This window comes from Tenrec ecaudatus, chromosome 7 (assembly GCF_050624435.1).
Source record: "Tenrec ecaudatus isolate mTenEca1 chromosome 7, mTenEca1.hap1, whole genome shotgun sequence".
NCBI lineage: Eukaryota > Metazoa > Chordata > Mammalia > Afrosoricida > Tenrecidae > Tenrec > Tenrec ecaudatus.
This window is the reverse complement of record NC_134536.1, coordinates 60,945,384-60,957,760: the sequence shown is the minus strand read 5'-3', so window position 1 is coordinate 60,957,760 and position 12,377 is coordinate 60,945,384. Positions and strand designations below refer to the sequence as shown.

The 12,377-nt window shown below is 51.0% G+C and overlaps 1 protein-coding gene across 2 annotated transcripts in view; it reads right to left on the bottom strand.

Annotated features, from left to right (window-relative positions):
- The window catches only part of TRAF3IP2 (TRAF3 interacting protein 2), a 54,762-nt gene that overhangs the window by 37,941 nt on the left and 4,444 nt on the right, over positions 1-12,377 (bottom strand). The window contains exon 2 of one of the 2 annotated variants that reach the window (XM_075554661.1): positions 1,616-2,413. The exons of the other annotated variant lie outside the window; for it this stretch is intronic. Within the exon in view, the coding sequence (XP_075410776.1) occupies positions 1,616-2,405 (790 nt within the window). The 5' untranslated portion in view covers positions 2,406-2,413. The remainder of the gene's footprint in view (positions 1-1,615; positions 2,414-12,377) is intronic. 2 annotated transcript variants of the gene reach the window in all.

Here is a 12,377-nt window from a genome sequence, read left to right as displayed (position 1 = left end):
TACACCCTTCGGGCGATGGATTTGGAGGATGAGTAGCAATTGACTTGCTAACAGTGGATTTAACCTGCCCTTGAAGAAGGCTGCACTGTTCAATTGACATCGTGCCAAAATTGTGTCAAATCACATTCCTTCTAAATTTGAGTTCTTTGAGTTCGGAAGTGGAGAGAAGTCGGAAGGGAGCCGATCAGGGCTGTACAATAGCTGGGCTAAGATTTCCCAGGGAAAATCTCCCAGGACAGCTCTTGCTACCCTCCAAGGTTGACCAGGTGCATTGTCACGAGGGGAAAAATTCCTCAGTGCTTTCCTGGCCTTTTCTTATAAATTCAGTTGTCTTAAAATTTCTTCATAATAAGCCCCCATGATCATCAGCCTGTGTCCTTTGAAAATATCAATTACAATTACACCATTGAAATCCCTCCACACAGTTGCGGTAACCTTCTGAGCCGACCTCTCTGCCTTGAACTTAACTGGTCCCAAAGATCCCTTCAGAAGAACTGTATTGTGATCAGGCTTTTGGCTTGTTTTTGGGGTTGTTTTTTAAGGCATCCTCATGAGACTCAGACAAGCGTATTACCGAGAGAACTTGTCTACAGCCACCCCCTGGTCACAAAGACACGTGTAAACATGTTTTGTTTGGAATAAGCCTGTGCACATATGAACGGGAACCCTTGTAGCAATAATGGCTACACAACTCTGTGATGGGATTTTAAGCCATTTGCTGAAAAATGGAATCGAAAGGCAGTGGGATTTTCCCATGAAGGTTTTGAAGGCCCCTTGAACAGCTGAGACGGAGGGCGGTGTGAATTTTGTGGTATGTGAACGACAGCTCACGAGTGCTGTTGTAAACGATGCACAGAGCTGGGGCGAGTGGACGAGGAGGGAGAGGCTCTCTTGGATACAAAAAATGGCATGTGCATCAGGATGTGGAACCGCCGAGCACGTCGGGGGACTTCCATGGGGTGTGGCTGGAATGCAGGTAGACTCAAATACCCAAGGGGGTTAAGCAACAAAAATCACACGAGCAACTTGATCTCTCTGCAATCACATGAATCCAGAGGCTTAGTGGCTTTTTGACAGAGGTTGAAGATGGAGAAGAAGCATACAGAAAAAGAAGAATCCAAGAATTCAGACACCGAACAAGTTTTCTAGAAGCCACTTGTGTCATCCATCTCCTTGCCTATAGGCAGTTTTCAATTAAACGACCCCAAATAGAGGACTGTTTTCTCTGTAAGGATCCCAAGAGAAAGAAGTTCCAAGTGGGACAGGCTTTGGGCTAGGACAGAACATTCCTCTGAGAGCCTTGGTGAGGAGCCCCGCGGGGCACTGGCTCAGTTCTCGACTGCTAGCCAGAAAGTTTGCAGGTCGACCCCACCCAACAGCTCCATGGGAGAAAGACCCAGCAGCCTGCTCCTGTCCAGATTGCCGCCTAGAAAACCCCATAAGGCAGCTTGACTCTGCCCAATGGGGCTGATATGAGTCTAAATCAATGCACCTAACAACAAGACCCTTTGTGACCGGAACCCCACCTGGAGAGGGCCTGAGAGATAGCCATCCCGGACACGTGGCAATCACTGTTTCCCAGCCCAGAGGGTCCCCCGAGGGAGAGGGCACTTACATGGCACCTGGTGGGGGTTGGGACCTCCAGGACAATAGTACTGGTAATTCCACGGAGCATGTGGGGAAGGTTGTGGAGGCAGCAGCTGTGGATACCTCTGAGGCGCAAGCAGATGGAACTCCCTGGACCGGAGAGGTCCAGGGAGGTCATGGGGGTAACACACGGAGGTGAGGGGCAGGGGTCTTTCCAGCTGCCGGAGGCCCAGGACATCCTGGGGCTGAGAGTCATAGCCAGTGTCTACAGTAGGCAGGTCTGGGGCCGCCGGATTCCTGTGGGGCTGGGGCCTTTGCACCGTTTCTTGGCTGCTGACCGAGGAGTCTGCTGAGGCATTAGACAAACTTTGGCCTGATTTGTCTGAGTCATGGCCAGTGTCAGGAGATGCTGCTGAAAGCTGAGCTCCCAGCCATTGATGATGTTTCCCCATAAATGAAAACGGATGCTCTGTGTGGAGGGGCTCAGCCTCGGGCTCGCTGGCCGCAGTCAGGCCCGAGGGTCTTCCACGGAAGCTGTCTTCGCTCTCCTCCAGGACTTTATTGCGCAGGCTGACGGCCTGCTGGGACACACACCACTGGTGAGTTTCGAGTCTCAGGGGTGGGTGGGCCCCCACAGAGTCTCCCGAGGTCCAGTGAGGGGCTTGAAGGGCAGACAAACTGGGGGGCACCATGTTCCTTATTACATTCAGAGCAGGTAACTCTGATTCCTCTGCCAGGGAATGTTCTGGGATCGCGTTCAGCAAATGGCCTGGGTATGGTTCTGATTCATCAACCTCCACAGGAATGCTTCGGCTCATCCTAGTTTCTGAAACAAGAGAAAACATGCCACCGCCGTAACAGAGAGGTCATTTATTAAGCGTCCCCACTTGCTATGATCTTAAGGGACCGCATTCTGAATGTGGTTTAAATGCACGGTAGTGTGAAGCCCACGTGTTTGCAGAGTCCCAGTCATGTTAAACTGTTCACTCACCCTTTGGACAAAAGGATGATAATTTATTTGAAAGGTGATTCAGAGATTGTGACTGTCGTGGCCTGCAGTAGAAGCCATTCGCCAGCCAAGGGAAACACAGATGAAAGTCAACTCTGAGAAATTATTAGATAGACCTGTGTGTGTGTGTGTGTGTAATCTCCAATGAAAGGAACTTCAGTAACTAATTAAGGAGCTTGGGGGCCTGGTGGCACTCAAACACTCAGCTGAACACCCCAAGGTTGGCAGTTCAGACACACGCCCTGCAAGACAGGCCTGGAGCTCTGTTTCCACAGCAATGGCAGCCAGGAAGACCCCGTGGATCAGGCTGACTCTGCCCCATTGAGGGGAGGGAGGGTGTGTTTGTGTGTATGAGTCACTATGAAGGGGCCTTTAAAGGTTCATGAAAGAAGACAACGAAAGATCATGGGATTGCCCCACCCACTTCTGTGAAGTCCCCTTAGCACCCGCAGCTACCCGCCACCACCACAATCATATGGAGCGAGCTCTAAGAAATATTGCTAGGTTCTTTTAAGAACACAATGATTTTTTAAACAGCAAGGCGTACAACCACAGGTGTCGACTGCCATTTTAAAGAAAGGGCGGAGTCTGCATGTGCGTGTTTTTCGTGCACCTGTCTGCTGCTCTCTGTATCAGACCTGTGTGGAAGGGCAGCCAGTGTGTTGGTACACTGGTTACCTCCGAGACTAAGCAGGGTGAAGGGGTGGGAGGGAGTTTTCATGAACTAGACAAAGGCCATAGTGACCTTTCCCACTTAACAACGTTAGGTTAGAGACCTTCCTTTAGAAGACTCATGCCTCTGGGCACTGTGCTTGCAGTGAGGTGTGCCTGCCTGCCATCTGGCTTGTGACATGGCGGTTCATCGAGCAAGGCAGCGAAGCTAGCCTTTAGAGCACAGTCCAGGCCCTGCGGCCTCTACTCTAAAAGGAGAGGTGTTCGTGCACAGCACGCCCTGGATTGCAGAAGAATTAATGCTGGTGGGGCGGGGCGAGTGGGTGGGGCTTCATTGGCATGCCCTAGATCCACCCAGGAAGCTAGACCTGGGCAGGTGGGAGAGGAAGAAGGTGTTGGAAAAGGCAGCAGGTGAGGTTTGCAGAAGGCAGGTGCAGTAGCGAGAGGCATGAAAGCGAAAACATGGCTTATTCTATGCGGGGCCAAGTACCTTCACTCCAGGCCACCTGCTTCACCAAGCGGCGAGGGACGGGGGCAGGGAGAGTGGGGTGTGGAGTGCCTTTTAAAATTCCCATGTTGGATCCATGTTGCATTTCCAGCACACACATTTATGGAGGGGACATACTCTGCCAAGTCACTGTGCACCGAATTATTATTCGGAGACAAGATTTGAACAATATGAATCCACCCTCTCTTGAGCCCTGTGCCCGATCCAATAAGAACTGGGGAGTGTGTGCTTTCAAACGCCACCACCCCCCCACCTCAGAGGAGAGGGGAGCCAAGGTTTGCTGCCCCATTTATCTTCAGCGGGACTCTCCGCAGCCTGCCAACGCACGAATACTTCTCCCTATTTTGGTATCAAGCGGAGGCACCTGTGGGACAACAACTCCGGTCTTCCCCTCCCTGCCCCACCGCTGTCTCCTGTCTAGGCTGCAGGCCAGGCTGCCTGCGCTGCTCGCCTCAGGTCCTCAAGCAGCAGCAGCAAAACAGCACCCATCACCTAGACCGTGTACAAATCAACCAGGCCTTGCTAACAACCCAGAGAGCCCGCTGCCCATTGTTTAAAAGTGCTCTCTATTGTTCTCCTTCCTGAGCAGCTTTCGACAGCGGTGACACTGGATATGCAGGGCCCCAGCACACAGGAGTATTTTTCAAGGGCCGGCCCAGGGGTGTACAGTCTCCCACCTGCTTCTGGGGCCCACAGCCCGAGGGGGAGGACAAAGAGGTAGACAAGGTAAGTCAGCTCGTGGGGGACAGAATTCTGCCAGCCCTTTCTTGCCCTAGCATTCATTTTTTCACCGTCCACACTTAGGTATGATTAGTTAATATTCTCCCCAGGTTTTTAAATGAAAACACCTCAGAAATACTAGCCCTACCACCAGCACCACCACCACCATCCCCCCCAACAAAAGCAGTTTCACATGCGATTCTTTCCGCCAGGCGGCTGCAGGGCTTCAGAGGACGGAATACAGAAGTGTGGAGAGTGCTCAGTGCACAGACCTTGACCTCTGAGAATCTACAGGTAAAGGCTGGTCTGAAAAGGAACGAACGGGACCCTGCAGGAAAACAAGCCTGACCTGGCCGCGAATAGGCTGTCTCAGGAGAACTGTGGGATTGGGAACTTTTAGAAATCACAAAATGATCCCTGATGTTTTCATCACATCACTATCAAGCACTCAAACACTGCACATTATGACCGAACGCTACTATGTGTCCCAAGGGTTTCTGGTGGCATCGCAGATAAGTGGCGAGGCGCGGAGAGAACGCTGGACACGTTGACTCTCAGCAGTGTCAGTTGCTCCGTGGGAGGGAGATATGGCCAAGGGTGCCTGCAGAGATTCACAGCTCTGGAACACCCCCGGGCAGTTCTCCCCTGTCCCACTGAGCCCCTATTTGGAACGCACTCAGAAGCAGTGGGTACGGAAAGGCAACCAGGTATCCCAGGACTCCTGTGCCCAGTTGCTAGCCCAAGGGCGGGCAGTTGGTTGTCTGTAAAGATGGACATTCCTGGAAACCCTATATAGGATCGCCATGAGTCGCAATCAACTCTTTGGCAGTGAGTTTGATTAATTTTTTTTTGGTTTGGGGATCCTTTCTCCTTTTCTTTCTGTCTCAAATATTGGCTGGGTGCCCTCTATGTGCCAGGCCCCTGAAGTAGACCTGGGCCATGCCCCAGGTGTGCTGCCCATAGGCAGGACTGACCACTGTGCTCACATGCAGAATAAAGATGATTCTACCTCCCAGGATCATGAGAACATCTGTTCTTCTGCTCCAGACAGACAGACAGGCAGACAGCTGGGTGGCTTTGCCAAGAACACAGAGGGGGAGCATGTCTACAACAACCCCTGCTGGCCTTTCAAAGCCCTCAGACACCCCCTTGCACCTCCCTCGAACCGAAGCATCCCAAGACCAGCCCTACTGAGGTGTCACAGAGAAGCAATCTCACTGCCATCAAGTCCGTTCCGACTCCTGGTGACCCTGTAGGACAGGGCAACACTGTCCCTGTGGGGTTCCCAAACTACAACTCTTTATAGAAGTAGAAAGCCGCCTCTTTCCCCTGCAGAGTGGCTGGTGGTTTCAAACTGCTGACCTTGTGGTTACTCGCCCAACACATAACCCACTAAGCCACCAGAGCTCCTTCACAGAGACCAGTCACACACAAAGACCATGTGAGAGGGGCCGCAAGCAGACTAGTGGGTGTGTGTCTCTCTGGTCTTTAATGTGGGGCCCTGGATGGTGCAATGATGAATGCATCTGGTTGTGAACCAAAAGGTTGGAGGTACCTTGGAAAAAAGGACTGACGATCCATTTCCCAAAAGCCAGCCATCGACAACCCTGGGAGCCCAGCAGCTCTCCTTGAACACAGAGCCACCTCCAGTTAGAATCCATTAAATGGCAGCTGCTTTTGGTGTTTTGTTTGTTTGCTTGTTTTTTGTGAAACCTCTGTTATTAAAAAAAAAAAATCAACCAGTATCTCAGCGTTCCGGCTTCCATTTTTCTCTAGGCCTTTTCCAGGGTCTGACTACGTCTTGGCTAAAGCTCAACCTGGCCTGTGCTCCAACCCCTAGCAGATGGGGTGCCTTTGCTGGAGGGGGAGAGTTCTGTTTTCCAGCCCCGATGGAGAGGAGGCTAACTCAGGCCTTCTAGTGGGAACCCTGCGAGCCCTGTGCTGCCATGCCTTGGACTCTCACCAGCAGGAATGCCCAGCTCAGGACACCTGCCAGCCACACAGGAAAAGAGCCAGCTCTCTGCCACACAGGCAGGAAGGAAGAGCAGCTCGTGAGAGTCTGTGGGTCCTGGCTCATTTCTGAGATTATACAGAGATTCTGTGGTGGGCCAGGGCTCCTGTGCATTTTAAACAATAAGTCCCCCATGTAAATGGGTTTCCCTCTACTTTGCCCAAAACCCCCAATCCCAAACTCATTACCATTGAACCAGTTCTGATTCTGGCGACCCTGAAGGACACAGTAGGACTATTTTCTCTGTCAGGCTGCCCGTCTGTACAGACACGGATGGCTACACCTTTCTCCCACAGATTAGCTAATAGAGTCAAACCACTGCCCTCTGGTTAGTAGCCAGGCTCTCTAACCCCTGCACCACCGGGCCTCCTTGTGCTTCCCAAGGGGTGTGCAATTTGGCAATAACAATCTGAAGTTCAAAAGCTAATGTCCTCTGGCCTAGTAATTCACTCCTAGGAATTTCCTGTGCATCCTGTGTGACACGGGGAGGTTTCCTGGGAAGGCAGCGTGCCGCCCTGCTCCTAACGGCCAACTAGAAAGCACCCCGTGCTCAGCAAGCGGCTGACTTCTCCAACGGCAGGCCACCAGATGAGGAGCGCCCTGACTCTTTTTAAAGAATGAAGGAGTTGCGTGTGGGCTGTGTGGGCTCATCTCTAAGGCCGATTCGATGAAAAAGAGTAGAACAATGTGATGTATTGTGTACATCGCATATGCCTGATAAGCGAGCCATGGGCGTTGCTTCTGGGAAGGGAGCCGGGTGATTGGGAACAGGGCGACTGGGAACAGGGTGACTAGGAACAGGGCTAGAAGGGAGACCTGGGCTTCATACCATTTTCTTCCTTTAAACGTTTGTACCAAGCATATCTACACGATCTACTTCTAAAATACATAAACCGTTTTTGAACAGAAAAGGAACCAGCCCCACTAGTGGTTCTGATACTCACAGAGATTGAGAACCGAACGGAGGAGGGACCCCTGAGACAACTGAGGAGAGTGAAACTGGACATCCCTTAAAATAAATAGAAATCTCATTCAGTATGTGCCCAGGGTGGAGAGGGTGGGCACAGCTCGCAGGGGAGCCTCGTTCCAGGCTCATACAATTGGCCCGCAGTAACTGCCCTCGGGAGCCCGCTTCTCCAGCCTCACGCACACCACCGAGCGGAGGTTCGCTTCACTGTACTCACTGCACTTTGGGCTGTGAGTTATCCCAGGCCTGGCCTCTGACCAGCACCCTTTCCCAAATCCATCACGTTCTCTCCAGGCCACCATTCTAATCACTGCACCTGTCCCTGGGCTCCTCTATGGCCAGCTTCACCCGGTTGTCACAGGCTACGCAGACATCTAGATGTCAAAGAGCCTTGACATCGTGTGACAGTGTCACCTCTGGGTCGGTTCACAGCATTTTCCATTCTCTCCCTGGGTCTGTTTGAGGTCTTGTCTGCTGGCAGTTCTCAGCCAACCCGTGGCCTAACTCTTGGAATCTGGATCCTGCCTGCTTCTGGTGACCTGTTCCTCTAAAAGTATACGGTTCTTGAGAGAAGAGCCTATGACTCTTTACAACACAACCTTTCTGATTTCATAGCTCATCAAAAAGTGGCTTGTCTTTACCCAAGGACAGAATGTTTTTTCCCAGGTTAGGGAAGGAGGATGGATGGGAAGAGGCAACCCAGAAAGAAAGTGGGATCAGCGATGGCACCTGGAGGGACTGTAATGGATGTGTTGATCAGACTGTATACAATTCGCTGAATGTAAAACTTTGATCTGCTCTGTACACTTTCATCCAATTCACAATAAACAGTGGGGAGATCTTGTTCTTCCACCATCCTCACCTCTGTCTCAGCAAGCCCTTTGGACGGCACCTGGCCTGCGTGTCTTTGAGGGCACACGTTAGCAGACCCCCTGTCCACACTCAGCCACTGTGGCTTCTGGCCTCGGGATGCGGTTTCCCGAATCAGCATATTTCTAGCCCGGGGGAAAAGCTGCTGCGCTGGAGTACAGCGTCTGGATTCAGATGCCTCAGGCCTAACCACCTTCTCTGTCAACCATCTGATGGCACGTGTGATCTGGCAAAACGGATTTTGCCTCTCCCAGACTCATTTTTCTCACCTGTCAAGTGGGGAAAATAACAATACTTGCCCCCAACCATCCCCATCTACTACCACCCCCTGCCCCCCCCCGCTCTCCCCCAAACTGAGGTGTGGCCAGGGTGAGTGAAGATTAAATACAGTGCTGAATATACAGCCATGCCCATATCAAGCTCTCAAAAATCAGTGGCCATCATGTCATTCATTGTTTCTACCGCAACAAGTGACCTGTAACTGCAAGGCGTTTTGCTGGCTAGGTTAATTGGCTTTACAACTAGACACTAACAGTATGAAGCCAAACCAGGGACCCCAGGATGTCAGAGTAGGACCGTGCTCATTTCCAACGGCCTATCTTTAGGAAGTCGATCCCCAGGCCTTTCTTCCGAGGCACCTCTCGGTGGATTCAAATCCACAACCATCAGTTAGCAGCTGAGAGCTTAACTGTTGATGCCACTTGAGGTCTCCTTCTTAGCAATGAAACGACAGTGCCAGTCTCACTGCCAGCAGGCTGGTTCTGACCCATCACCACCCCAGCTAGGACAAGGTGTAACTGCCCCTGTGGGATTCAGAGGCTGTAAATCTTCATGAGAGTAGGAAGCCTCATCTTTCTCCAGCAGAGCAGCTGGTGGTTTTGAACTGCCGCCCTTGCAGTTAGCAGCCCAACACATGGCAAACTATACCACGAGGGAGCCTTTTCTTAGCAATAAAACACAACTCCCTGCAATCAAGTCAATGCTGACTCCTATGGACCCCTGTCTATAGGACAGGGTAGAACTGCCCCTGTGAGTTTCCGAGACAGTGACCCCAGGCGACGCAGAAAGAGGCAGACCATGGGCCCATTTAGTGTGAGCTCTTCTTTGCCAGATCAGATCCAGATGCTGGTGATCACTCAAAACACAAACCTAATTAAAAGAACATGCTTATCCTTCGTTGGCAAGAAATGTTAAAATTCTTTGGAAACAAGTTCTTGCCAACCAGTATCCTATTTGAGAGGTCGTTCCCATTATAAAAGCAGGGGAATTGAGGCACAGGACTGCGTAGTTTCTCCGAAGGCCCCAAGACCAGTAAGCAGTAGCACTGGAGGGCTTCTCTCGCAGGCGACAACAATGACAGTGATTTGAGGGGTGGGGCTGCTGAAAGGCTGAAGGGGTTGAGGGGCTACATCACTTCTTGAGGCTTCTGGGATAATTGTTTTCGAATCCCTCACCTAGAAGCTCAGGAGGTATGTGGAGTCTCTGTTCCCCCCTCTCTCTCCAGCGTGCCAGCCACGCCATTACAACGGAGGCTGTGGATGCGGCCCACGGCCGTGGCATCTTGATTTGAGAAAAGCACTTGATTGGATCTCATTAAATTTTAATCATAACCCGAATTCAAAACAAATGGAGAACTGGTTGGCAGAACACAAAGGAAGGGTGTTGAGAAATGGCGATGGCTCCAGGGGTGCTACCTACACAGACGGAGGCAAGGGCTTTGCTGAAGGAGACAAATGGTGCTGCGGCAAACAGCAGAGGGGAGGGCGCGAGCGGCTGGAGTGATTAATAAGCCACGGCCCAGCTCCCAGATAATTGGGACTTGCTGTTCAGCAATCGCTTGGATTGTTAATTTTTGTTGAAAATGCATTGTTTTGGTCAGCAGCAGGGTTACCGAACCCTGGAGGCACGCGGCATGCGTGTTTCAGGTGGAAATAAATGATGAGCGCCCAGGAGGGCGGGGAGTTGGGGGCAAGATTCCGTTATCTATTCATGCCGTTTGTCCACACTGTGTGCGGCCCGCTCACATACACTTGCTGCAGACAAGCCCCTCACATCTGATTTGGATCACATCCATCTACTCACAGATTATCAAGCCTTACTTCATTCCCCAGGGAGTCTTTTAAAAAAATTAAAAAAAAATAAACCACTGAAAGTCACAAATTAGAAAAAAAATCTTTAAACGCATTACTGTTCTTTGTAGACTGCCCAAGTGCATGCAAACTTCCATAGCACGGCGGGCGTGTTTAGAGGCTGGCTGGTCTTGAGTGAGCGATTTGGCTCCCATTCAGACTCCAGTGAACCAATCCTCCCAAGTTTCCTTGCAGCGTTTCCCAGACAGAGAAGTTCTTCCATTTGGTTTGCCAGCAGACTTGAAGCCATGGGATGCCTGGAGACCAGACAGCGCCAGCTGCCCATCAACATGTACCCTGCACCGTAAGACTCGCCTGGCCAAGACAGCACAGCGTGACCTGACCTGATTCTCAACATGCTCCTGTGCTGGGGCTCCTCCGAGCTGCGAACCTAGGGCAGGTGGAATAATGGGAATGACTGGCCTGCCGGCCATGTTGGAAGCTGGTAATAAACATTTACAAAGCCACCTCAAACCCACCCATATAGTTGTATTATTGTTATTTTAAATAAGGTTTCTCTAAGCACACATCTGTGATCCCTAATTCAGCCCAGGCTGCACAGGAAAGGAGAGGAAGGGGTTGTGTTATGGAGCGAATTCCTGAAAATATATGTGATGGAATCCTAACCTCTGCATACAGTAATCCCTGTTGGGGAATGTGGCAGTTACATAATCTCCTGTCAACTCAAGGGAAGGGGTGGAGTCTAGTCTTTCAATCAGGTGGCAGCTTGATGACCTCATTTGGAGGCACACAGGGGATAAATAGCTCCCCGAAGGCCAGACCCACTCTCTGCCTTCCGTGTCCTGCTGTTGAGACAGAGAGCTGGAGGAGACATGTGGAGACTCACACCAGCATTGAGATGCTTCCACTGCCACTGGATCCACAAGACCTTCTACCCACTAGTCTGTGATCTTCCTGCATTCAGCATCACTGCATGCCTACGAGTGGGTCTAAAGAGGAATTTATGGACTGGTATCGGACATATGGACTTTGGGACTTGATCTGGACTGGGCTGGGGTGGTTTCTCTATATACAATTGCTCTTTTATATAAAGCGCTTTCTTATACACATTCATGTGTGTCCCTGAATTTGTTTCTCTAGTCTTCCCAGGCTAACCCAGGGATTCAGATGTTCTCTGTTGCTAATGAGGTCCTATATGAGTAGGGTGTGTCCTAAACGTAATCACCTTGGAGATAGGAAGAGAACAGCCGGGCCCAGGAGTACCCAGGCACAAGGGGAGGGCCCTGTGTCGTTAAGGCTTGTGGCAATCCTGGTGACAGAGGCTGAGACAAGTGGCTTCCCCAGAGCAGAGAGAGTGGGGGCTAGCCGAGAGCCGGGGCCCTGAGTTTGGACTCCCAGCCACATTGAACTGTGAGGGAAAAATAATTCTATAGAAACACCCACTTGTGGCAATTCTGTACGTTTCTGCAAGAAACAAGAACGTTAAAAAGAGCAAAGAGCAGAAGGGGAAGAAAGACTACAAAGGAAGATAGGCACGGAGAGGGGACCATCTTGAAGTAATTTTTTTTTGTTCTTTATTATTGTGGGAAATTGGCTTAAACCAATTTCTGGGTAAGAGGAAGAACCCCCGGTGTTGCTGTTCAGTAAGCATTGGACTGATAACTGTAAGGCTGGTGGTTCCAACCCACCAGCTGCTCAGTGGGAGAGAGATGAGGCTGTCTGCTCCCATAATGATTCGCAGCCTTGGAAACCTTACACAGGGCCTCTGATGGAGCCCTCCTGGTGTAGTGGTTACGCTTGGGCTGCAATCCCCAAGATCAGCAGGTTAAAACTACCTGCAGCTAGAGGGAGAAAGATGGGCTTTCTACTCCCATAAACAGTTTTAGTCTCCGAAACCCCCAGGGGGTCACTTATGAGTCATCGCTGACTGTAAAGCAGTGAGT